We start from the raw sequence: 27,901 nt of genomic DNA, 5'->3' as shown, positions 1-27,901 counted from the left end.
TAAAATAGTCGATAGCGAAAAGAGTCGATTCCAAATCTTGTCAACGTTTTCAAAGCACGTATTTTTTCTCTCATCACTAGTTGTCAAATTGGAAAACACTAATGTCAAAATTCAGAGGAAACGAAGCGAATGTCAAATCGAACTTTTCAGATTTCTTGTTGACTGTTGAAGATAATTTTCTGATAATTTAATTCAATGATTTTGTGACACAAAATTGGAGGATATTAAGTTTAAAAATGGTTCTTTCGAAAAGTACTGTGTGGATTTTATGTGTTCTATTACTGGTATCGATCTTTATGGCGAATTTGTTAAATATAATCGCTACGGACCATAATTTTTATATTGAAAATGAAAATGAAGGCATAAACTTTACCAAGTATTTAGGTGAGAAGTATGGAAAAATAACAGATACTACTGAGAAATTAATTTGGTTTCTTCAGGTATGTAATCAATTAAATAAAGTGCTCTCTTTATTTGGTTGCTATATAATTGATTGTGACGTAGTTTTAAAGACAAAGGCAAGTTAATACGATGACTATTGTCGTACCTATAGATATGTAAATAATGCCCGCTCTTTTTACGTTGTAACATTTGGAATTATTTATATCTGCATTGTCCAAATTGTAAAACTAAATAGCATCATAAACAAGTTTGTTTATTCTAGATTTCAGATATACATATCAGTATTTTTCGAGATCCTGGCAGGATATCACAGTTTCAACAGTTTTGTGACAATACCGTGAAGATAATTAACCCTGCCATTGTTTTGGCCACGGGCGACTTGACCGATGCTAAAGCCAAAGATAACTTGGGCAGTTCCCAAGTGAAGAAAGAATGGATATACTATCATAACATAGTGAAGGAGTCAGGAGTGACTGAAACTACTGTCTGGTTAGACATAAGAGGAAATCATGGTATTGTATTATTTTTATTTATATTTAAAAGTGAAATTATTTTGAAAATATGTATCATTAACATTAAAGGGTAGTGAGTAAATGAACAAAGCAAATAGCAGCTATGTACATAATTAAATAGGTATTGTGACTGTTGCCTAACTTTTTTGTTATATATTTCTAGTACATAATGTGCACTACAATGTTTCTATAAAAAATATTATCCTTAGAGGATAAAGTTATCATCTTTTAATCCAATAGATTGTGTAATCTCTTTCATTTGTAATATACTTAAACAAAGAGTAATAAGTCAATAACAGAGTTCATTCTTTCCTTTGTTTATCATGTCCAGTATTTTTTGTTATGTAGAAATTTATAACAGCTTGAATCAGATTACTTTTATAGATTTGTCAATGTTATCTAGCTCAATCATTTTGTGAGGATTATTCTTATCAGTGTGATTTTTAACTTTTGAGTTCTAAACTGATAAAACCAAAATAGCTGCTGCATTTATATTGAGATTTATTTTTTGTTGAAAGAATTATCTCTTTATCTAATGAAATTATTTTGCAGATAACTTTAACATCAGAACAATAAATGATCAGGAGAATTATTTCCGGAACTATTCTGTACAAGGCCTGGAGCATGCTAAATCTTATGTGCATTTTCAAGAAACAAATGGTGTAAATGTAGCATTTTTGGGGATAGATGCATGTCCAGATCCAGGACTCAGGAGACCATTTAATTTTATTGGCATTCTCGATGCTACAGAGCAGCAGACTGTACAAAAGCTAAAAGCAGAAGCTGAAAGCAAGGCTGATCATATTGTTTGGTTTGGACACTACCCTACCTCATGTATATTATCTTTAGAGCATGAAGGCCAAAAAATAGACTTGCGCCAACTCATTGGCAGTAGTTTTGGTTCACAGGTGTATGTTTGTGGGCACTTACATTCCATGGGAGGTTTGGTACCAAGAATGTACACAAAACAGAAGAAAGGTTATTTAGAGCTTGAGTTAGGAGATTGGAAAGACAACAGAATGTACAGATTGGCAGCTATAGATCATGGGATTTTCTCATTTGTTGATCAAAAGCACAATGTCTGGCCCCTTGTGCTGGTCACAAATCCTAAGCACGCCAGGTACACCATGCCTGGTAGAGAACCCTTACACTTAATACCTGACTCATCCCACATAAGAATACTTGCATTTAGTGATGTTGATGTTAAGACTGTTCAAATTTCCTTTGATCAAATCAGTTGGATGGCATGCAGGCACACCCAAGGACCACTTTACGTTTGTCAATGGCTGCCTCACTTATTTAAAAAGGGTATTAGCTATTTGTATGTGAAAGTTAAAGACGAATTAGAAAAAGAGGCTTTTGTAGAACATCCATTTACGTTGGATGGTAGTGTAATGAGTTTTGAAATATCACCCAGAATTTTGCTCATGTTGGATGCTGGTGTGGTGGTAAGTTTTGCATAAAAGTTTTAATATCAGATCTTTTGTATATATCTTGATTTTATTTTATCTAAAAGTTGTTAACAGTTTCAGGCAATCTTCGCAACCCTTCTAATGGCAAATGTTTTACCATTGGTAATTTTAAGGATGCAAAAGTTTCCTCCAAGATACAGAAGAAGATTTGGCAGACATGTATTGAGAAGACTTTGGCTATTGAGTAAAATTGATAGAATATTTTATCCAATTGTGTTGTATGCAGTTTACATTCCCTTTGGACCTTGGGCTATTGGAGAGTTGATAGATGGCTATGTAGGAGCCATTTTCGCGTGGGGTATCCTGATAAAGGGTGCATTTTTGCCTGAACCCTTTACATATATGTATGGAAGCGTGCAGCTAATGTTTGTGCAAATACCCCTAGTATTTGTATTAGCCCACTGTTTAGACCATCGTCTATTTGGGCATAATGTGAGAGGAATTCGACGGCTGATAAAGAATTTGCCATTCGTTTTCCTATTGTCAATACAGTTGTTATTGGCATACTTCTTCTGGCTAGAGTATGGAACAATGTCTTTTATATTTGGGCCACTAAGGACGTGGAGTATTGCTTTAAGCATATTATTGTGGTATAAGACACTGAATTTACCTGTAGAGTATTGCAGGTTAGTACAATAACGAAATAAAAAAAATTGTTAGCAATGAAATATTTTTATCTCCTTTATATTTGCATTTACCAAATTCTTTTTTGTTGCAGAAACTTGACAAAGATGACAGAAGTACCATCATAGTACAGTTGTAAGAATATTAACATTTTGCACAAAATGTACAGCGCTTGAATATGTGTTAGGTGTTGAAAGTAGAAGCTTTTCATGTGCGCCAAAGTAGTCTTGGCTTTCGTGGAGGTGATACTTTATGAACATGTATGTATATTAATGAATAAAGAGATTAATTATATTATAGTCGGCGGAATAATTTTCATAAATTGTAAAACATATTTGATGAATGAAGAATAGAATATTTGCACCAAAGATAGCTTTACAACATTTCTCTGGTTGTAGATTTTACATTTTATACACCCGAATAATCGGGTTACTGATTTTATCTGCATTTCTATCTACAAAAGTATTTTATAATCGTAAACATAGAGCTTATGAACTAAACACATTTTTATTATATTGTTATAATATTATGTATTTTTACGGCGTACTATTATTTTATTCTATTTTGTTTGCACATTAATGATGTTTATATAATTTATTGATTTGCAAAGAGTAAAGTTTAATTTAATCTTAACCAGTGATCCCTAGTCTGACAGTAACTGAAAGTTTTAGTTTTTAGCATTTATTGTAAATTAATTGAATTTTGTTTTAAACCGTATTGTAATATGACTAAACATAATAATTCAACCAGTATAAAATTACAGTATAATCAGTGTGATTAAATATGCGAGGCTCCCATTTTAGTATTAAGTATTTGACCCTTTAAAATTTTGACCAAGATGTTAAGTTATTTTACTTTCGAAGGCATATCTTATCAATCAGGATCCAATAGAGATAACTCAATGGTGCTTCATATTGTACAGGAAATACTAAAACAAATTGAAATAAAACCATGTTGTATAAAAGTAAAAAAATATATTGAAATATTCATCACATTTACCTAAGACCTAAGAACCTATATACAATATTTATGCAGTATATAGATATGTACAATTAGTTTTATTGCTTAGATCTTAAAGGCTGTGAATGAGTCCAAGATTGAGATGTATGAAACATATGCACTTATTTTTAGTCCCGTATTAAGCTTGTGTATATAACGGTAATTAAACATTTATGTTAGCAAATACAATGCAAAACCTTGAAGCCTTTTAATTTTACTTAGATATCGTAAACGTACACAGATGTATTACAAAATTCACAATATCTGCAAAGGCTTAGCACGAATTTTTTTGAGATGTGTGTTGAAGGGATAATAAGGGTCAGACTATTCGAAAATAGGAAAATGCTTATATTACTATCTCCCTTAAATTCGTGCTTATGGTGTCCTTCCATTAGTAGTAATACAAAATACACTTGGTTCCTAGTTGCTTGTCATTTTAATCATAATTTAAATTTTATGATTTTGATTATCGACAGATTAAATTAAATATAAAAGCTTCATCATTGTCTCGAAACAAAATATAGTAGGTAGCGTAGATTGTATTACAAGATGTAATTTCAATAAAATATGTATTCATATCGATTTTAGAATCACAGCTATTTTCATACAATATTATATTGCATCAGACAAATCGACATCAAACATCGCTTTGTTAAAATTAAAATAATCTTCTTTATATACAGTATAGCATACATTTCTATCTTCGCAGACATTATTTCAATTTGCTGATGTACAGTTATCGGCACGGATATCGGGCCATGACCTTACCTGCGCAGAAGCGATTTACTGCCTTATTGCCTTATACGTACGGGTGCGCAAAGCGATCCCCACTCTTCCGCCGAGAGCCCAATATCCGTGCCGGTATCTGTATGTACGTGTACTTTTTAAATTACTACGATCATTCTATGAAAATGAGGTGCTATATTTACTTAAAAAAAAAAACACAAAATGTTTCTTCCTCATATACTTCAAAAAGACATGCATATTTTTTTTTTCTAATAGCACATTTTTTCTTAGCATTACATAAAATGGTCGTAGTGCTAAATAGTCTAAATGTCTAGTCTGGACAGTATTTTTGTAATGTAAAACAGATTGTTTATTGTCAATAATGTCTAAATACTTAGTAAGTTGTACTGAATGTTTATTGTAATTAAAAGTAGTATTGAGTATATAATTTGCTATGATATCAAGTCATTAAGAGAGCTTTTGCGTAGAATCAACATTGTTATTATTTGCAGTAAAAGCTACTAAATATTATTAATATCATATAATTTTAGTATTTAAATTCTTTGTTTAAATTTGACTGTATCGGGCCAATTAATAGGCTAACCATATGTATGTGATAATGATATGCGAATGAGGGCAAAGATTATTCGCACAAATAGAATTCGAGCGATTCATTTCCTAGTACATTATCTTTAGTTAGGTAGGTACATACTTGTATTAAAGAAACATTGGATCAAAAAATGCAGCAGTATTAACGAATTGGTGGGAAAATATTGCTTTGTTCATTACTTGAATTTGTACTAACATCTACAGATATACTGGGCACTCTGTATTCTGAGTAAAACGCTTCGCTGCACTTTGAACCATTGCTGACGATGTTCGCACTACTGTCTGATATCTTGTTAGTTACTAACTAGTATCAGTGAGTGGTGAGGACAATAGATAGAATTATTATAATATATTATTTTACAGTATTTATCAAACACAATTCAAACATGGATGGAATAAATGATTTCCTGTCATATCAGATTGTTGTATGTATATTATGTACCTTCACCCTCATTGCACATCAACCTATACAAAGTACCTTGGATTTTTCCATTACTTAATATTCCTATGATACCTGCATCTCCGAAATAATAATATCAATATATAACATAATTAATGGCTAAAGAGTAGTATATTTAATTAAATTCAATAATATCTCACTTATACCTATTCGTATCAGATCAAACATATCTACTTGGTATGTATGCATTATTATTGTATATATAATATAATTTGTGACTCCTCCAAGTAGATCATTGACTACTGTTATTTCTTCTTAATATTAAGAGACGTGCTATAGGTGCGTCTGACAATAAAATTGTACTTAAAGAACTAAGAAGCAGTATTCATGAAAATTAAATTTTTGTTCGACCTAGCAATTGAAAGAAATTATCTGCAAGCTCTATACACTCTCACATGCAGAACTATGACCAAAGTTATTTGCAGTAGGACGATCCATAACACCAAAGCTGTGAAATCAGCTTTTAGGTCTCTAGCGAGGCCTAAATGTTCTAGGTATTTAACGGGGTTTTTGAACATGCAATATGGTTCATAGCAGGGTAGTCTGCCTCGGTCGAGACCGAAAACGGTTTCTAGGAAAGCATCGAATGCGTATCTGAAGTAAGAAATCAAGGCGAACGGACGCAGGTACACTGGCATCTCGTGGTAAGGGATGAAGAACTCAGAGAACATCAACATCGGTATGTTCGCTGCTGGAATTACGAATAGCCCCAACTGAAACATAAAGACCAAAAATTAATGATGATCTTCTATTTTAAATGGAAGAGTTGATTTCCAAAATTAGGAGTTCAAAGGTTGATTTCGTCTTCAATCATTTGTAACACACCACATGCCACAGTGGAAACATAGAAACTGATGTAAAATTTTAAGCATATTGAGCAAAATAAGTGTTAAATCTAGTAAGGCCTTCAAAAAAGTAAGATTTGTTTTTATTGGAAGTCTATTTATTTATACCCCAGGGTATGGTTCATACCCATGGATGCAGGATGGATGCATACAATTTTGGGAGGTCTGGCAGCCAATTGGGAAACTAATTCAGAGATTGTTTTTTAATAGTTTTTACTAATTCTTACCTTCATTCCACAAGAAGCGCCGACAACAAATCCGAATGTCTGCGCCAGTATAGTGACAAGCGCACATATTAGCCACGCGAGGCCCAACCGATGTAACTCCAACGGCTGAGACGTCAGGTACCACGCGGGGAATAGGAATATTGTTGCACATAATAACTGGAAAGCAGTAAAGATCTTATTAGAACTTGACTTAATAGCACTAATGGCAATGGTGTGACTGAATAAGCATGTTCTAAGTAAAGGTTAAGTGGCCCTTGTAAAATATACCTATACCTACCAGTCGAAAGAATAGTATTCTTTATACTATACTTTTAAGTTTTGTCGTATTTCAGTTTTTTTTTATTAGTCTATACTGTCTATCTGCTTTTTGTATCCAGTCCGCGAGGAAGATATCCAAATCATCTCTCCGTTTCCTTGGTGCTCGCTCGGACTTCTTCCATCATCAGGGATCCATTTGTGGTTACCTTGGCTCACTTTTCCGGATGCATTCGGTAAATGTGACCCGTCTTATTTCAATACCAATGTCTATTTATTATTTCTTTGTATATGTTATATTATGTATTATGTAGGTAGGTAGTTCGGCATTGGTACAAGGAGCCAACCGATTAATATTGAAATATATTAGATAGATAATATATACCTACCTATCTAGATTCTATAAAACATATTTACCTGTATGGGTAAGTCGACGATGATTTTGGCAGCACAATACACTGATAAAGAGTACCATTTGTTCAGATGTTCATGCAGAACTACTTTGGCTTCAGTGGGGACTGAAAAACAAAAGAATACATTCCCAGACGTTTGTTATCAGAAAAAAAAAAACAAAAAGGTTCACTAAGACTTAAGTACAAACACAAGGCTGTTTCATAAACTATTGTTATCAGGTTTATGCTGGTCTAGGTATTGTCGGGTAGGAATAGGTAGGTAACTCAAGTTCTCAACTCTTAAGTCTACTAGTACCTATAGTGGTCAAAAAATCAGGGTTTCATCACACTAATTTAAAAAATGCGAACCTTTTAGTGGATGATGTATTGATAGATAACTTATGACCTCTTTCTACGCACATGACAATTTTTATCCGACTACGGATTTTCCCTCAGGATAAAGGTAGGTAAAACTGCGGGTAGTAGATACTTAACTAATTTCTTAGTTTTCGTTTTTTTTCTTCCAAAGAGTTTCCAATACTTACATGCATGTATAGTAGGCATAGCGTTGGAGAAGAATAGGAACAGTAGGAAGAAGAACAGGCAGCCGGAGTTGGTCATGACTCGCGACGCATCTGCGCCCGCGCCGTTGTAAAGAGCGCCCAGGAGTAACGCTACGATGAAATGGCATACCAGTCGAATCTGCAAAGTTTTATGGCTAGGTTTATTTTTTGTACCTACTTAAAATATAAGGTAGTTACCTATGCAGGTAGGTAGGTACCTAATTATATGTAAGGATTTATAGTCTTATACTGTAAGTTGAGCAGTAAATGTTTTGGACAACACAGGTAGTGAACTTCCTTCGCAGATGTAGGTACCAAGTAGGAACCACCCTATGTGGATCTAATATAAGATACCTAGAAGAATCTAGGGAATCACCCCCACTCCAGAATTATTGTTAGATACTCAAGTCAATACAGACAATTTATCCATATACAAATACCAATCATTTTTAAAAAATAACCAAGTTTATTAGGCTCACTTTATCCCATATTTCTACCATATCTAGGATCGCAGTTCCTAAATAAATATCATTAATATTATATACTACATATACCTGTGTCAAGTGAACATCTCTGAGTACTCCAATGCAACACCTCCAGAGTAGCGCATGTAACTGCTGACAGAAACCAGCGGCGTACCCTCTCGAAGGACTCGGGCTGGGATTCAGTAGGGCCACAGATTCCGGTGATAACTCTGTAATTGTTTTTTGACGTCAGAAACATATAAAGGTTCATGAAGAAGAAGTTCAGAACAGACAGACATGTATTTCTGGGGAGTAGGTATGTTGCGTCTGTTCTTCTTCGCAGCAAAATACATAGGTCTTTGAGGGCAGCCTCTATTCGACACCACCTGAACCCAAAGCCCCGAAGACTTTTACCTAGTTTGGTTAAGAGACCTAACCTTGGTCTGCTAATTCTTCTGTTTTGTAACAAGATAAAACCAATAAAAAATTTAAAAAATATATATATAAAATTATAAGTTGTATTTACCAATAGCTTTTCCATTATAAATCTCATTCTTGGCGATCTTGCTCATCTCTTGGGCATAGCTGGTGGCTTCACGTTCTAAGAGATTCATATCCCCAGAGTGTTCTTCGCTAGCTATCTCTAACACTGGAAATAAACATTATTTTCAGTGCATATTTTATTTATTTAATGCAGCTGCGTAGATACAGTCATGGTCAACTAATTAAAGACACCCCCCGACTCGAAGTGAAATAAATAGTTATGGTACTAACATGAGCTAAAGCACGGTATAAAATGTAATGTTATTATTATTAAAACAAACCTTACATTATGTTCTTTAAATTGAGGACAAAAAATATTTACTTTCTTTAATATTTTAGACATAACGCTCTATGGGAACTGAACACTTACTTTTGTAGCGGATACTTGGCTGGTCAGCTAATTAAAGACAGTAAAAGCTAAGTTAAGGAAAAAAAACGACAGATAAAAATAGTCGCCATACTTTTTTTTTAAAGTGAGTAAAATATTTATGAGAACTCAAATTAGGTAATAATTTAGGTTTCCTTCATTAAAATTTTTCATTTTAGTCCAATCAATACGACTAAAACAAATATTTTGGTAAGTAAAATGTTTCAGGCTTTTTTGAATAAAGTTTTATTATGCGGATTCATTCATACCACTTGAACTGTCATAAGGACATAGTAATAAATTTATTATTAAAGATGCCTTATTAATGGCACTAAAAAAGTAAAGGTTTGAGAACAACTGAAAACCGACGCCAAGGAAAACTTGTCCGCAAACAGACTTTACTGTGGTGTTATAATAAAATAGTGAATCATTTACATGATTCGGTGCTGGTTTTTTTGGAAGCCATCTGATGCTAAAAGGACAACAAACGTGTCTGCAGAACTTTTAGACTACAACCGGATCGGGAAAAGCTGTAGGGCATGGGCATATGAAGATCTTACTTTTGGGAAAGCACCGCGTATCCATACAGTAGTTGGCGTTTTCTATCAAAGGTGAAAGTTGCTCTGAACAAGTATTAAAAAAATATTTTTTTATCTGATAAAACAAAGCAATTTGATAAATTCTAAAAAAAAAAATGATTTTAGTCACCTCCAAAACATGCGATGGAACCAAAGTACACCAAGAAAGTTCTCAAACGTAGGAGGCGAAAATGTTATAGTGTTTGGCTGCTCGCCACTGTTTGTGTAAGACCTTTCGGAGAGGTATTATTAAAAATAGGCGAATTCAAGTACTATAATAGTTCAGAAATAAGCATATTGTTATAAGCTAAGCATAATTTACCTACCGGTCATTAGGACTTTCCAAATTAGAAAAGTTCTGAAAAACACTGCAAGAGTAGTAAAAATGATTCTTTGATCGGGCAACTTATGACGTTTTGGTTTGGCCTATTGCAAATCCAATGAAACTAAAACTGGTAATAGGCGAAAAATACCATGGCAATAAGTCGTACATGGAACATCGATCAATTTTACACAGAATTTAATTAAACATGGAAGAAAATTCCCTTAGCGACTTCTACAAAACTGACCGCTTGCTCGTTCAGGGATGTTGTACTGTTATTGAGGTAAAAGGAAATAAACCAAATATTAATACTTATTGGAATGTTTAATTATAGAGAAGGGAATGTAGTTGTAGAAAGATAACTCCAATAATATTAATAATTTGTATTTCTTCCTCTGAGCAAATGGAGTGTCTTTAATTAGATGGCCAGGCTTCGTTATGGATCGTACCGCCCGGGATTCGGATAAAGTGAAAAAAAACTAGGGGTGGGGGATTATTAAATATAGTCATTAGTTTTAACATTTCACAATGCCTTCTTAAATATTTTAAAATAGAAAAGAAAGTTCCCACGGCAATGTAAAAAAAGAAATACAGATGAAATGCCCCGGTAAGTTAAGATTCCAACATTGTCTTTAATTACGTGTCCATGACTGTATGTTTTTAAACCTGGATGATTAAGTATCTAGTATTCCGTAGGTATATAACCCCGTTATCCTATAGTGGCTGCTTAAAGAGATAATCGAAGCATACACTCGAACTTTTGGAATATTCCATTTGTTCGGCTTATTTTTTTAATTGAAATAAAAAGGTATGTTTCGACACTTCCTATGTTTTAACTGACAAATAGATTGAAATGTATCCGGTGAGCATTAACCTTGGTCAAGCGATAAAAAGACTAGGTATAGCTGCTTTGACCATAAGCAGATAAGGGCCTAAAACATATCCCAGATAACTTCCGCTGTCAAGTCAGATTGCAAAATTATTTTTGAGTTGGGCAAAAAAAAATATTTTAGAATTGTATTTTATTATGACCATTAAATATCTAATCTGTATGCCTTTCCTGTAGTACGAGTAGCTACCAAGGCCTCGGTCAGGACACGCAAAATAACAATGTATGAGTATTTATTACCTAAACAAATTATTTTCATTACTACTCTGAAAGATATCAGGATTTGGTCAATAGCAACAGCAATGATTATTTTTAAGTATTTACAAATAATGATATCTATCTATCGGAATTTTTCAATATTGATTGATTTATTTACAGTAATAATTCTGGTGAGATAATTAATTATTTTTAGATCAGTGTGATCAGATACTTACAGTAATCCGCTAGATTATAATACTGTGGGCATATAAAGCCGGCTCTGTAGAGAGCAGCAGGGACGTCGGCCACGGCCCCAGCATACAGGGTCCTGCCGTTGGCCAGGAGTATGACATCATCAGCCGTGTTGAACAGTTGAGAAGAAGGCTGGTGGAGGACGCAAGCTATGGTCCTGCCACTGCGGGCCACTGTGTGAAGAGCTCGTGCTACAGACAGCGATGATACAGCATCTAGTCCACTGAAAGACCAATCGAATTGTTTGTAGGTCATCGTCATTATCATCCTCCTGCGCTAATCCCAATTTTATTTGGAGTCGGCGCAGCATGTTTTTTCTTCTATCTGCTGTCACCACACAAGTAATATTCTTTCTAGCCATGTTTGGTTAGTAGGTAGGTACATACGTTTGGTTTGATAGGTATCCTTTAATGATTTGTGTTTCTACTTATTTTTACTAAAATGATAAGGCGTAAGGCGCTCAGTACTCAGCTACTTGAGACACATTTACAGAGATATGAAAGTTTAAACTACGATAAACCGAGGATCTTAAACCATTTCTGCTTTAGTGTCATTAGCGGACTGCGGAAATCTAATTTGAGTTAATTAATTAATGAATGAGTTTTAACAAAACATGCAGAATGTTCCCGCCGCGCCGGGGCGCCCGATATTAGTTATTCTTTCTGCTCGAAAACTCGTAGCGCGTGGTTGTTTAGAAAAAAGTCGTAGTAGGTCTACGATATTTGCTACGAATTTGACCCTTGACGTAAGACGTAATGAAAAACGGCTGCATGATGGCACGGGCACAAAATTCAGAAACCGTTACCGTCTTACCACAAAAACTTTTTAACGTCAGTTTAAGCCTTGTCTAAAAAAATGTCAAATTATGACGTTGACATATGGTTCATTTTGGAGCCACATTTTTTTTAGACAAGTGTAAAACAGTGGTTAAAGTTTTTGTAGTAAGGCCATTATCGTCTAAATTGGAGCTCCCTCCCGGATTAAAACAGTCATGTAGGTACTTATTGGAACATTAGGGTGAACTTGACATATTGATACCCTTGATAATTCAATAAACAATGTTACACATTATGTCATACTTGATTGCTTATCTCTTTTGTATCCGTTATCCTGTGACCCTAGTCCTTGTTTTGACAATTCTGATCCTTCCCGGATGGCATCAGTTAATTTCCGTTCAGATACAAACAGTACGATGATGCAGAAATAACTCGATAATCTAATCTGTTTTTTCTATCTTAGTACCTAGCAAATTATTTAAAAAACCCATATTAACAATGCAAATATATGCTATCGCTAAACAAGGATTATGATAAAATTGGAAAGAATTTATTCAATTGCTACCTATAGTTCGGCCATTCAGAGAATGCGTTCCTGACACGTCGCGATTGAACTGACGACGTAACTTTGCAATGGCGTTGCAGTTACGATAAAAATATTTTTGCTGGTTGTTTACCGTTTTAACAATTGAGGAGCATTAAAACAACATTATTATATCAATAATCAATGAATGTTATTACGTCGTCAGTTCAATCGCGACGTGTCAGGAACGCATTCTCTGAATGGCCGAACTATAATTTGGGTAAGTTGCTAATTACCTGGTAGGCTCATCAAGAAGCATGATAGTGGGGTCTGTAAGTAGTTCGCATGCTATGATCAGCCTCTTTCGTTCTCCTCCTGACAGTTTTCCCGCCCTGGTGTTTAGAACGTCATTTATACCAAGTTGCTTCGTTACTGTGTTGATCTGAAAATAAATATTAGTGGTTTTAAAGAATATTAAGTTTCGAGGTTAATTTTGCAACCGTAGTAAATGTGTTTCTGCCTCATGGCGAGATGATGTAGCATGTAGCTCTATTAAGTCGTGTCCTGATCTAGTACAAACTTCTCTAATTTTCCCTCAGTAGAATCCTATTCTGTTTAATAAAATAAGTTCATAATTACCACATGATATCGTTCTCTGAAAGAATGGTTCGGCAGCTTTAGGCTAGCTGCAAACTTGAGTGTCTCTCTCGCTGTCAGCGTGTCAATGAGTGTGGTGTCTTGTGCCACCAGCACCGAGCTGCGACCTGCGCCATACAACGACCCGGTCACGCCGTTCCTCCTGTTACAAAAATTATCATCATCATCATCAGCCTTTTTATCGCCCCACTGCAAGTCTCAGGGCTCCTCTCACACAGAGGTTTGAGCGTTAATCACCATTTAAATAAAACAACTTTACGGATTTTATCGCGGTTATATTAATATTATTTAATCCCGACGTTTCGGATGCTTTACAGCATCCATCGTCACGGGACAAAACCCGTAAAAGTAGATTTATTTAAATGTCTAATATTCGCGTAAGTGTCAGAAATCAAAACGTTTATATCACCGTGCTTGCTCAATACGGATTTTATTTCATGGGCGGTGATTTCAGACTTTGTCAGTCCAGGTGGTTTCCTTCGCCTTTAATTAGTCATTGGTGACCAAGACATACCGAGATATAAACAAATGAGATTGAATCTATAGTTTTTTTACGTTATCAGTGGCTGACCTATAGTCTAAAGTCTAAAATATTAAATAGCATATTATTATTGTTAGATTTTAAAGGACATAAAAATATTAAGATGAAGCACGTTCGACTTCGCTATAACATGGCAATTACAATGCAACGAACGATCACACGTCTCACGTTGGTCAATCTGTATTTTTGCGATGCATTCATTTGCATTTCATTGATTTCTTATTTATGGCTACAAGCATATGCTGCCTGTATTATTATTATATTATGTACTAAGAAATTATAGTAGCCATAGATAGATTAGTTTAGCTGCCTATACATGGCGGAAGTTGCTACGATTTATCATCAGCCAAGAATTACTTCCTCAATTTAACATTGATTTTCCTGCGTATTAGTGCAACCATCGCATTAGTGACAAAATGTATAAATAAGTAGTACCTCTAGATTACTTCATAATAGGTCATGTATATGCGAACATTAGCTCTGTTCATCATCTGCCTGTCGGATATTTACCTAGGTTCAGAACGAATTTAGAAAGAACATATGTACATATATAGGCTATCCGGGTGCGGCAAGATGAAGATAATGTTTATTACAATACGTAGGTACATGACGTTTAATTGCACTTATTTTAAAGCTTCATATGAAACAATAACAAAAACTTATATCATCAATTACTTCCAATTATTTGACAACAATACTGTGATTTATATCTATGTAAGCATGTACCTATATTTTGAATTAAATAAACATTATGTTAATGTAGGTAAGTATTACGCAGTCGTTGTCAACACTTAAATGATGTTGTTTGTTGTCAAATTGTATAAATGAACTTGAACTTGCTGAAAGATTGCATTTTTTCCGAGTTTTTATTTTTTCCGATGCCTTATTATTGTCCCACTCTTGGGAAAAGACCTGCTCAAGGAGAGGGTATGATCGTGAATCTATGCTAATAATATAAAGAGGAAAAATGTGTTTGTTTGTAATGGATAAACTCAAAAACTACTAAGCCGATTTAAAAAATTCTTTTACTGTTGGAAAGATATATTCTTCCCGCATAATATAGGCTATGTTTTATACCGGCGCGGGCAGTAGTTTCCACGGGACCCGAGTAAAACTACGGGAAAATGGCTATAGTCAGCCAATATTTTGGATCTTTTTAATCAATTTTCTTAACTTTTGTAAATGACTTACTTTCTTCCAGCTAATATTTTGAGTAATGTCGTCTTCCCAGCTCCGGAAGGGCCCAGGATGAACGTCATCCGCCCAGGTCTGAGGGCACCACATGCTCCACGGAGTATAAAGTTAGGGTCAATAACATTTGTATCCCCAGTTAGCTCCGGTTTTCTTTTAAAAGATATTCCTGCAAATAGAAATGCATTTTAAGAAGATAGAAAATTAAAATGTTAAATGTAAAGTATAGGAATTTCAGGGTTGTTGATGTATACTTTTCGCAAAGTATCTACAGTGCCACATTGGCCCGTAGGAAAATTGAGGCATAGTAGTTAACTTTAGGGCGACAAAGAAATGTCATTTGGTGATCATAGAACTTTTGGTACCCTTCATAGTTTAAAAACATAGACAGGGTCTGTAGCAATTGCTGTTGTTTCTGTATGTCAGGCAATATTAGTCCTGCACTGAATACATCCATTAGGCATAGCTGTTACTTGTGATTTTTAAAGTGCCTGTTTAGGGACTTGGCTCAGTCATCAGATGAAAAGCGTTATAATACTAGAGGTATAGTTTCCCAGGATATAAGGTACCAACATCGTGAAGGTACTCTATCTTACTAATATCAAAATTCTAAAGTAATTAAAGTTTACCTATTTTCAGCGTGAATACTTTAAATTGGCTGTGAAAAGTAATAGTATTATAATTTCTTTCAATACTTATTTTTGATTTTGTAGACTTGAATGACGGATCTAAGATTATCAATATTTTTATTAATTGAGTATTTGTTGTTTTTATTTGTTTTTGTTTATTGTTAGCATGACTTTGTGAAGGATGCAAGGACACCAGGACGTTGACTATAAAATGCTAAATCAATTAACATTTACGTGATGAAATATCTGTGTTGATATATTGTTATTAGCGGTATTTGCTATTCTGCTTTTTATGACAGGATCTCTCAAACAATGACTTTATTATTGAAATGACACATAAAAATCTGGTATATACCAGCTTAGTATCTGTCTGTAATCTAATCACGCAATGACAGAAGCTTTTTCTGGTATAATTTTTTAACTATTCATTTAATTGACGAGGCTACGTTGTATGTGTATGGCAATATTACTGGGGCACGTGCAAGATTCAAACCAATCCAGCTTTCGTTGTAATGAAACCCTAAGGTGTACCTACATGTTTCTTGTTGACATGGAAAATATTAATGTTCGGAAGTTCTGATTACAACCGAACTGTAGAGGTTGCTCATATCCAGACTTACCCTTTTTTTGTCTCTCGCCTAGATGTAAGAATTGTTGATTGTTAATTACATAAGAATCAGAATTACCTTGCAACAGATAAAATCTTTTAACCTTTTCTTGAACTTAAAGCACCGCTAGTGTTACAATGATTACTATGATTAAATCATAATTGTTCTAATTGTAGTTAACATTTGGCATCAGAAGTAACATTGTGAGACTTAATTGTTGAATCGTTATGTAGTATGCACCTTTAGAGGTTGATTTAAAATGCCTTTGTTCTATATTATCATGTCGCAATGTTTTTATGACTATAAATTAGAGTCAACAACAACTACTCAAGTGAAGGCTCGGGAATTCATTTCCTTATTGATTAATGAAAGTTAAGCCATCGATATCTTTTTAAATATTTTTGAATATTATCTGGGATAACATGCCTTAGATATCAGTATTAAGATACCTATTAATATGCTGTTGACAATGATTTCATTAAATTTTTCGTCGCGACATTAGTATCTTGTTAATGTAAGGACGTGGCACACTCAGTCAATTAAGTATTTATTATAATGAAACTGTGAATCTGAATTTAAAATTAAATCTTGTGATACGGATGAAATAATATACCTACATAAAAAATGACAAGTAAGAGACTCGAGAGCTTAATTACTAGTCGCTAAATCGCAAAAAGGGGGCAACGGGGACATGAGCGGCTGAAGGGGAGGTAATACACGCACCCTTATAATAATAATAAAAAAAAGAAAAATACATGTGAACCTTTTTACTAGGCACTTGACAAAACGGAACAAAAATATTTTTTTTTCTTTAAGAAATTAAAAAAAAAGAAAATTTTGGAATAGAAACAATGACATTACATTAGTGTTTTTTGTTTTAAAAATAATATAAACAACTTCTTTGCAAGAAGCGCGTCAATGGAAAAATTATAAAGCAATAATAGGGTTCGGGAGTACATTTTATTTAAAATGGCTTCAAGATAAGTAATTAAATGTAGATTTTCAAATTGTTTCCTTATATGTATAATGATGACAAAGATTGATAGCAGCCTGTCTGTTGTATAACATCTGGGTTAGTTAAATGGCTAATTGCATAATAGGTATATAATTTAAAAGTTTTTTTTAAATAACCGATTTTCAGAACTTTGGCAGTTGTTGATATCTGTGATATTTGATAGACGTTATGTCAACGTATCTTTGTAATAAATTATAAATTTAAAAGTAACTCAGATAGAGTCACCCTTTCAGGCTATGTACACCGAGCCCGAGAAAGTATATTGGCTACTTTTCATAAGGGTGCGGGAAACAGTCCTAGAATTTCAGGTTGAATCGCGGGGTACAGCTTGTAAACCTACATATGGAATACTAATAAAGAATTGAGTATTGAAGCTGTGTAATTGTAGAAGACAAAAGAGTCATAGAGAGTTCTTGAGGTCAGATTAAGCTTTGTCCAAACAATGATTCTGTATACGGCTCGCATATTGTTGTCATTACAGTAGCCATATGGCCCATTGAGTTACTTAAGGTGAAGTGCAATGACATTCAATAGTTTTGCATGCCTGACCTATGCAAAAAAATAAATATTTAGCCACCTAAATACTAAAACTATACTATACTAAAACTTATTACTTAATAATAAGGAAAAAAATTAAGTGTAAATCACTATAACTGAGGTTTAAAAATAAATTTATTTTTACACGTATTTTATTTATTGTTAACTTGACAACTAAGAAAACATTGTACAGTTACAATAGCAGTTCTAGAGAAAAAATACAATTACAACTCACGAGTGTGAACAAGAAGTCAAATGTTCAAATAAAACCGGTTAGTGCAGGTATGGGATCATTGACTTGAGATTAGCTTCATTGATTTAATAACGATATATTATGGGTCGTGAAATCAAAAACTATTAATTATTCCCGAATCTACCTACTTATTGATCTGTAGTTTTGTCAGTCGGGTCTTGTTTCTAGACCTTAATAGACATTAATAGCCAAAAAGTAGAGATGGATTATCTGAAAAAAAAACAACTAGTTCCAATGTTTTTCGTGACAGAAAATTACATGAAGAAAAAGTAAATAAAGTCAATTTTGTCATCTGGTTGTTTAAATTATTTATTTTCCTCAATCTGGTAGATTCTTTTGTACAAAGGGTATTGAACGTAACTATTGATATTTTCGACATGTCTCTCATAAGAAAAAAATACTAAAAATTCTTCACAAAAGATGCTTTTGACACCTTTTTTTGTTAATATTTTAGGAAAAACAATTATAAATTGACATGGGATAATTGACAAGTGACTGCTGACCTCTTAGTCATGTAGAGGTAGGTATTATTTCCAAAAAAATTACATTATATTGTTATTATTTTATACTTTTTTGAATATGAAAATAATTTTGTACAATAGTTTTATTTTGTAGGCACATTCGAAGTTGGGCATTGCAAAAAAAATATACTAAAGTTATTCGGTAAACTAAAAGAAAACCGGTTGTAAAAAATAATAGGTTTATTAAGTAGTCATAACTGGCTCAACTACCTTGACAGGTAACCCCCAGTAGGTACTTAAATCCAAATTTGCGCATATTTAATTAATAAAGTTGATGATAATGAAAAGGACACAGATTATACTATAAGTTTAGGAACTTAATATTTAAATCAACACAAAATGTTTGGGCCGTTAAACTGCCCATTAATCTGGAATTCATCGAACGACACAGATTTCTTTCAATAATATAAGCTACACTGTTAATATTGATTACAATGAAACATAGAAAGTAGTAGGTAGTTATAAATCTAAAATGTAGGTACGTACATGTAAGTCTAAAATAAACAATTTGGTTTGATTTCTACATTTGAAATCGACATTTATGTATATCTTTTCTGCAATACAGAATTTAAGGTTATGGCACAGTATAGCAGCACCGCAACAGCACGGCGTCGCCTCGAATTAAAGGTTATGGCACATTATAGCGGCACCGCAACAGCACGGCTCCACACCAGCATTTAAGTTGTCATTCAATTTAGAGCATTAAATCGTGTATATTATAATATATTTCGTAATGTCAATATGAAAAAGCCAACGGCGAGCAGTCAGCGTGCTTGCCACTTCCACACAACTCGACTCGCCGCCCGCGTGCTGCAAGCGAGCGGTCCTCATGCGTAGAGCGCGCCGCGCCGACTCCGAGCCGGCAGCGAAACAACGTCATTACGTCGTGTTCGATCATAACATCAATCATAATCGTCTTAAAATAATATTGAGTTTGCCGTGACAGCAAGCTTACACCTCACGGCCGGCGCGCGGCCGGCGCGCCGACGGCGAGCGGACAGCGCGTGGTTGGCGCGCTGGCAGCTGTAGTCTTAATTCGAGGCGACGCCGTGCTGCAACCGTGCTGTTGCGGTGCTGCTATAATGTGCCACAAGCTTAAGACCACGGCTAGCTGCCAGCGCGCTAACTACTTACGCGTTGTCCGCAAGGTGCTAGCTCGCCGTCCGCGCGCTGTCCGCGCGCCGGCCGCGCGTCCGCGAGGTGTAAGCTTGCTGTCACAGCAAACTCAATATTATTTTAAGACGATTATGATTGAACACGCACGACGTAATGACGTTGTTTCGCTGCCGGCTCGGAGTCGGCGCGCTGTACGCATGAGGTCCGCTCGCTTGCAGCACGCGGGCGGCGAGTCGAGTTGTGTGGAAGCGGCAAGCGCGCTGACTGCTCGCCGTTGGCTTTTTCATATTGACATTACGAAATATATTATAATATACACGATTTAATGCTCTAAATTGAATGACAACTTAAATGCTGGTGTGGAGCCGTACTGTTGCGGTGCCGCTATAATGTGGCATAACCTTTAGCGTTTATGACAATCCTTTCTGTATTTACAACGACGAAGTTTTGTTCAAGGTTTTTAAATAATATGCAGTCGTAAAATTGTACGTCTACTTTGAGAACCCTTAAATGAGCGTCCTCAGGACATTATGAGTAAGTATATTATTTGCATAACCGCATTGCTCAGTCCACGTGCTGTACCTCTATGTATGTATCGTCTTCAATGTTTGATTTGCAATCAATAAATATTAAACTTGCTTTGTTTTAACTTGCATAAGAGACTACTACAAGATGCATCGTAACATTATTATTAGGATTGAATGTGTCGATATCAAGTTATTTTAATACTTTTCATTGTAAAACATTATGTATTTTGTTTCTATTTGTTTTAAAATGACTGGGTAGTTAACTGGAACAACAGATAACGCATTTTTAAATGACTTAGCGTATAATTATCGTTCTTGAAGATAATAACAAGATCAACGTCAGAATTTGGAGAATAATATGACCTCAAACGAGTTGATAACCAAGTAGAACTTATCCAAGTTACTGGCTAAATATAGTTTCAATCTAGAAAGAAAAAAAATAATACCAAGAGTAGCCTTTACTTCTATGTACGGTAGACCGCACATCAGTGGTAACTGTCATGCACCTTAAGTCAATAGTAATAAGTACGATTTTCCTATAAAACTGTTACCACTGACCTGAAGTTGACTGTACTTGAATTATATAATTATAACAGAATGAGTAAGTACTGATTCATAAATAAAACATGGAATTTGAAACAAATAGGAAATACCTCTTCTTGAAATTGTCTATGAAAAAAATTATTAATTTTCTTGTCTTCATTTGATTAATTTCTATTATCAAAGAAGTAAAAGTGATCTATTAATATTTTTTACGACTATTCCATCATTGATAAACAAACGATTTATAGATACGTTCCTATGATTTTAAATGGGTGTTACTTGTACGTATGTCAGGGACGAATGACATAAGGAGATTAAATAATTATTTATCACTCGTATTCCTGAAACGATAGATGAAACATAACGAACAAATGTGTCTGCTATACTTATAAGTAAAATTCTCGCCGTCTTTGAGTATAGTGAGTATTATTTTATGGGTATTGATAGGATCATGAACATAAACTATACAGTTGTCGTAACAATTATACTATAGCTAAAATAAAACTTTTATTGTGTTATTATGTAATATTGCAGTGAACATTTGTGTGCATAAGATAAATGCTGAATGATAATATAGTGAAGAAACACATACATATATGAAGCTGTACAAGAATACCTATGTATTTTAAAATCAGCTTGTCTAATAAATCATAGTTTTTAGTGCGCAAAAACTTACATTTTATATTATGGCATTGTAAATACCATTTGGGTCTCAAGCTCGGCTTCAAAATATATTATGGTCTTAGCAAATTCTTCAATATTTGTAGTAATAGATATTTTGTCGTATTTCTAGCATTACACTAAAAGAGTTTTACTTAATTAATAGACCTTTTATTAATTTTCATATACAAGTAATAAATTATTTGAAGTTTAGCCCATAGCCGTGTTTATAATCTCATCGATGACCATTCTAAAAGTTAATCAGTTTACTCGTGTTCTTTTTTCTTTTCTAATAATTTCTTATCTAGGTACAATTCATAATTATAAAGTTCAGACCATTTTACGTAAAAATCTGCATACTTATGTCATCATCCTCCTGCCCTTATCCCAATTTTATTTGGGGTCGGCGCAGCATGTTTTCTTCTTCCATACTCTTCTATCTGCCGTCATCTCACAAGTAACATTCTTTCTTACCATATCTACTTTCACACAATCCATCCATCGTTTCTTTGGACTTCCTCTTCCACTACATCCGTCCACGTTCATACTCATCACCTTCCTCACAACATGACTCTCATTCCTCCGCATCACATGCCCATACCACGACAGCCGGTTTCCACGCAGTTTTTCTGATACCGGCGCTACTTTCAAACTTCCTCTTATATACTCATTCCTCACTCTATCCATTCGCGTAACTCCACACATACCTCTTCTCATCTCTGCCGCATGCAATTTGTCTTTCATTCGTCGTCCATACAAGACAGCAGGTCTGACCATACTCTTGTAAATTTTCCCCTTAAGTTTAAGGGGAATACGAGGGTCACAAGTTGTTCTCGTTACCTGCCGCCATTTCATCCATCCTGCGTTAATTCTGTGCGTAACTGTCCGATCTATTTCGCCAAAGCCCTGAATAAGCGAACCGAGATACCGGAAATCGGAGCAGACTTATGTATCGTAGGTAAATAGTATTTTTAAATTATTTAATGTCATCGTTACTCTTAAATTGCTGATTTACTTTTGATAAGAGTATTTTTTGAGTTGTCTGTAGACGTATTAAAACGATTTATAAGTATGCATTGATTTAGACTTGACGTTATTTTCCGGGCTTCTTTTGCTGTATGCACCTACTGTATGCCTGAATATAAAAAGACCAAAAGTTGTTGATTTAGCGGATTTGGGTCATGCAAAACAGCATTTTTTTGTCTTTTGCCTTAAACATGAAGAAAAATTTTTTACTGAAGTTTACTGAGACCTCAAATAATTATGCGTCCTACAGTCAACAAAAAAGGGCATTCTTAATGACCAATGGGTGTAGGTATATTAATATTTTTTGTTTTATATTTTCATTGGGTAATGGATATGAAACTTAAGTAATTATTATTTTCGTAGTTCAAGGGCCGGGCCAAGGCGAGATTTAAGTTAGGCATGTCGGAATATTTAAGATTTTTATAAGGAGAAACATATCATAATGAGTTCCATACAAAGGCCTGATGAAGTCATTGATAAAGCTTTTCTTTTACCGGCTTTAAGTATCAAAGGCATCAGGAGTTTAAGTACCTAAGCCCTTAGAGGGAAATGATGGTTCCAATTGGAGAGAAACACTCTATTTAAATTTTACTGTTTTTCCAATTCATATATTTTACTTAGTTTATTATGTCATCTTGGATCATAAAATGACGTTGCTTTATGAACTGAAACCTTGGTGTTAATATCTTATATCCTTTGAAGGGTGTACCTATTTTAATATACAAAGATAAATCTTTATATTCATACTGCTAAATGAATCTTGTAAGAAAATCTGAGTCGAAGACGACGATGCAGTTACAACATCGCAACTCTAACAGTATGAAGCCGCGAAAAGGAAACTTTCACTTAAAAAAATAGTTTACCATCAGGAATCCTGTAGTGTATATCAGAAAACACTGCCACATCACTTCTTGGTGTATTCACATAATTATTGCCAAGTTCTATGGCCATTTTGAACGTTTAATGAAACTCGTAAGTGAATGTTTATATCGATCGCGTCATGGATTGATCCGCGCGTGCGATGCCTGCGCGTGCGACTGTGAGACTGTCCCTCACTATCAATGTTTCGTTTGCAGCGTACACGTTCGTGCGTGGCAGAGGGTTCGCTTCGAACTCGTCAAATTATCTTGTTAGACTGTGACATGAATTTGATTGATAATTAAACGCGTAGTTATTTACTTTGTTTTGCGGTTTGTTTTGGTATGCTAATAGGTAGTAGTAATAAGTAATAATACATTGCTATGTATTAAGTTGTAGGGAATAACTTTCATGACAATAACAATCAAAATTTCAGGGTTATTTTTTAAAGTGAAAACTCTATTTATACCTTTTTCTCCAGTAAATAAGAAACATCAGTAATAAAGTGTGTAATACACACTATGCTAAAAAACAATCAATAATTTGAGAAATTTGAGAAAGAAAAAAGCTCTAAATGTAATTAGAAAATAAATATCCTAATAACGATTTAAAATTATCCGAGTCGATTTATTTCACAGAGATGCTTTCTGTTAGAGCTTCTTAAATTATTTGGAGGAAATTTTACAGAAAATGACTGATTTTATCACATGGAGACGTAAAGTTGTTAATGCAAAAATTTTCATAATTCTGCATTTAAAATCGATATGATATTTAGCATGCGTAATGATATTCAGTCTGGCTCATAATGATTTTTAAGTTCAGCGGCAGCATATTTGCAGATTTTTTACATTGTACCTACGTTGACCTGGGGCCCGATTCTCCTAATTTTACTTAAGCAACATTCGAATTACGTTCGACTCGATTCGACTGAGATCCGATCCCGACTCGATTACGATTGAAGCGTATGCGGCATTCCGCTATTTTTTCTTTGAAATAAACGTTTTTATCCTTTTCTGTCATTCAATAATGAATCATTTTGTCTGCAAATGATTTACGATTGCAAAATGATTGTACAGCAAACTACCGTATAGACCAAAATTACCAAAATAACAGACCAATCGCACACCAATCAAATGTCAATCGAATACGATTGGTCTTTTATTAGTAGCAGAATGCCCGATATAATGGCCCCTGAGAATAATGCCCCTGGAAATACTGGCCTTTTTTTTTAAACAAAGTTCGATTTTCACACTTATTATGCCTGTTTAATTACAAAGTAGCTGTTTGACTACAAATGCAAAATCACTGATATAATTAGGTTATTTTGTATATTATGTACCTAAACCAAGATACGACTCAAATGATAAGAGCACAAAGCAATTATATGTATATTTGTGAATCGTAATATGCATAAACAGCTATACTGACGGATTAACTAAAGATACGGATCTATATACTTAAGATATACCCTGAATACAAAATTATTAAGGAAAACGTGTTTTGGATTATGTTTTGAAGGCCATTTGTGGACGTTGACCACAAACACCCGACACAAATTCTTAAAATAGAACCTTTATGTTTTTACTGATCCAAATCTAAACCCTTCATTAAAATAATAATTGTTGAATTTGAATTTGAATTTGAAAAATATTTTGAAAACAACATACCTCAAAATAAAATGTATCTTTATTTTCGATCTTTTTTTACTATTAATACAAAAAAACTTGGCTCTAATGGCTTCAATTAAGGCAGGTATGTACATACATATATATGTGCAGGAAAAAAATTTAAAAAAATTAAAAATCACTGATTGACCTTTTATCGATATCATAGAATTTAAATGTTTGAATTATTAACAATTTATGGTTGTGACGAACGACTAGCAATGTAATGAATAAGGAAAGATTTCGTTTCGTTGACATTTAGTGGCAGTTTTAGTTTTATTCATACTCGTAGCACGGATTCACGTGACTGCAGATTTTGACATGCTTAAAATTGCGCACTGTTAAGTTATAAAAGCTTCACAGTATCACTGCAAATGCTATGCAACTATTCCCAATACTGACTTCATATCGCTTTTAATGTAAAAATTTGACGTGTAAAAGTGTTGTGTTCAACCTATTTGCAAAATTATCGTTGACATTTACCATCTGAATGATGGGAAATGCGTCTGTAGCATAGAGCGCAGGAGCGAACAATGATATCTCTTGTAAAGTTAGCTAGTTTTGGTAAGCTGGTTGCGTTTAGAACCGATTGGTTAAGTGAACACAATAGTGTAGAGAATATGTTCCAGGTAAGACACAAATTACTGAGAAAGTGCTAGCAAGTTGATATTGTTGTACTAAAGTTATTAATATGCAATACTGTAAGTATACCGATAAATAGCGTGAAATGTTGCGAAGGATTATCGAATAATTGATAAGTGAGGTGTCATACGTTGTTCACGAGCTGTTCATTAATTAGTATTATCTCAGATGCTTGACTACTACGTGTAAATAAATTTAATCCAGATTGGCAACACAAAATGATTTACCCCTTTCAATAATTTAGTTCGAACACACTTTTCACCGTTCACACCTTATGGCTGACAGACTGATCTGTATCTCATCATCGTTTTGCCACCCTCAATCTGCGTCAACCGATACTATATTGAATACCTACCTACTCTACTCCTTATTGTTTGGACGACCAGCGTCCAGCGTAAGACATCAAAAAGTCCTATATAAGTTATGCAGTGCATCAATTGCGTAAACCAGTGCATTTTGAAACTCACAACATTGCAACAGTTTAATTAATAATATGCAATTATAACTAGTTGTTGTTGTAAGAAATAACATAAATAAATAAAATAAAATAAATAAATAATGTCGGGACACCTTTTTCACACACGATCGGTTAGCCCCATGGTAAGTTATTTATTAACTTGTGTTATGGGTGCTAACACAACTGATAAACTACATATAGCTACATATATACATATTTATAAATACATATCATAACACCCAGACCACGGCCAACAAGCATGCTCATCACACAAATGTCGACCGAACCGGGAATCGAACCCGGGACCTCAGGTTCGGCGGTCCGGCATGATGACCATTGCGCCATCGAGGTCGTCAAACATGATTTAAACATAAAATAGATACGAGGAAACTTCTTTTGTATGTAAATATGACTAGTTATAATATTTTAAGACAAGAAATAAGAACTTGGTTGCACTGATGCTAACGAGCGCAAGGTTAGAGGGCTTGACTATATTGCAGTCTGTCGTGAGATAAAATCCGCAAGTCTCTGTAATACTGGGTAAATAAATAACACCCACAGCTGATACTTATAAAGCGAAAACTAACACTTCTTCTTGAAGTTTCCAATAATTCAATTTAAAAGGATTAAAAAAGGAAGGAAAGCTAGAAAATATTGATTCGTATCAATATTTCTTCTAACCTTGTACTATATTCCGAAATCTACAAAATGCAAAAATTGCAGCTAGATTCTACATAGTCTTTTTCTGTATCTACATAAGCAAAGGATCCTAAAATATGATTAACTTTACCTAGATATATTACTATTGTTATCTTGTTCTGTAAATAAAATAAAACTTGTAAAGTATACACCTACTGAGTAAGTTTAAATAAATGACAATAAGAAAAAGAGTATGTATCACGGAAATATTTAAGTACCTAAAGGTATTCGACTGTAGGTACTGCGCGAACATGATTACCTTCACACAGATTCAATTCACGTACTTTTGCATTTGCATGCTGATGTAAACTTGCGATTTATAAGAAATATTGACAGCATTACATATTAAACACTTTACTTATGGTTAATAGGTAATCGTTATCAAAATACTTACTTGGTTTATTAACGGAGTACACAAGATCGTTGTAAACAATCAAACTGCCATCTTCCACGCTTATATCGTCCCTTACAGCTTCCACATCCATGTTAACACTGAACTATAATTTCGGAATTTTAGTATATCACAAACTGGGGCGGACGGCACGGAAGGTAATGATTATCACGTATTATGCGCGGAATTGGAAGATTGGATCGGTGCAGACGCACGACCAAGCCGCGAGAGGAAGTATGTTCATTAGCGCGCAGGTCGCAAGCAAACTACACTGGACACTGGAACCCCGACTGCTGTTTCATTTATCTTCACACATTATTTATCACTAGATACACAATAATGACCAGTGTTACTTATCTTTACTTATT

At 34.3% G+C, this 27,901-nt stretch overlaps 2 protein-coding genes across 3 annotated transcripts; one reads left to right on the top strand and one right to left on the bottom strand.

Annotated features, from left to right (window-relative positions):
• The first annotated feature begins 98 nt into the window (after nucleotides 1–98).
• On the top strand, nucleotides 99–5,762 carry LOC124629648 (transmembrane protein 62-like). The gene is made up of 5 exons (XM_047163147.1): nucleotides 99–440; nucleotides 665–914; nucleotides 1,467–2,362; nucleotides 2,441–3,012; nucleotides 3,105–5,762. Exons 1-5 carry the CDS (start codon nucleotides 237–239, stop codon nucleotides 3,136–3,138), a joined length of 1,956 nt encoding a protein of 651 aa, XP_047019103.1. The 5' UTR covers nucleotides 99–236; the 3' UTR covers nucleotides 3,139–5,762.
• Nucleotides 3,968–27,795, bottom strand: LOC124629649 (ATP-binding cassette sub-family G member 4-like). Of its 2 annotated transcripts, none has more exons than XM_047163149.1 (11): nucleotides 27,537–27,795; nucleotides 15,388–15,556; nucleotides 13,638–13,797; nucleotides 13,295–13,440; nucleotides 11,684–11,922; nucleotides 9,077–9,199; nucleotides 8,641–8,780; nucleotides 8,069–8,225; nucleotides 7,549–7,649; nucleotides 6,877–7,032; nucleotides 3,968–6,517 (listed from the first exon to the last, which is right to left on the bottom strand). In XM_047163149.1, exons 1-11 carry the CDS (start codon nucleotides 27,625–27,627, stop codon nucleotides 6,173–6,175), a joined length of 1,827 nt encoding a protein of 608 aa, XP_047019105.1. In that variant the 5' UTR covers nucleotides 27,628–27,795; the 3' UTR covers nucleotides 3,968–6,172. The 2 variants fall into 2 exon arrangements, with proteins under 2 accessions (XP_047019105.1, XP_047019106.1); XM_047163150.1 differs by lacking the exon at nucleotides 27,537–27,795 and adding an exon at nucleotides 23,686–23,881.
• Between the last annotated feature and the right edge of the window lie 106 nt (nucleotides 27,796–27,901).

The sequence above is a fragment of the Helicoverpa zea genome, chromosome 4 (genome assembly GCF_022581195.2).
Source record: "Helicoverpa zea isolate HzStark_Cry1AcR chromosome 4, ilHelZeax1.1, whole genome shotgun sequence".
NCBI lineage: Eukaryota > Metazoa > Arthropoda > Insecta > Lepidoptera > Noctuidae > Helicoverpa > Helicoverpa zea.
The sequence above is the reverse complement of the archived record's forward strand: the minus strand, read 5'-3'. Positions and strand labels throughout refer to the sequence as shown.

Excerpts from the sequence above, each read along its gene's own strand:
- LOC124629648 (XM_047163147.1), top strand. The coding sequence starts at position 237 with ATGGTTCTTTCGAAAAGTACTGTGTGGATTTTATGTGTTCTATTACTG. Across the intron at positions 2,363-2,440 it reads TGTTGGATGCTGGTGTGGTG|TTTCAGGCAATCTTCGCAAC; the intron begins GTAAGTTTTGCA and ends AGTTGTTAACAG. Across the intron at positions 3,013-3,104 it reads TTACCTGTAGAGTATTGCAG|AAACTTGACAAAGATGACAG; the intron begins GTTAGTACAATA and ends TTTTTGTTGCAG.
- LOC124629649 (XM_047163149.1), bottom strand. The coding sequence starts at position 27,627 with ATGGATGTGGAAGCTGTAAGGGACGATATAAGCGTGGAAGATGGCAGT. Across the intron at positions 11,923-13,294 it reads CTTCTTGATGAGCCTACCAG|TGGACTAGATGCTGTATCAT; the intron begins GTAATTAGCAAC and ends TTGGTCTTTCAG. Across the intron at positions 9,200-11,683 it reads TTATAATCTAGCGGATTACT|TGTTAGAGATAGCTAGCGAA; the intron begins GTAAGTATCTGA and ends GTTTATTTCCAG.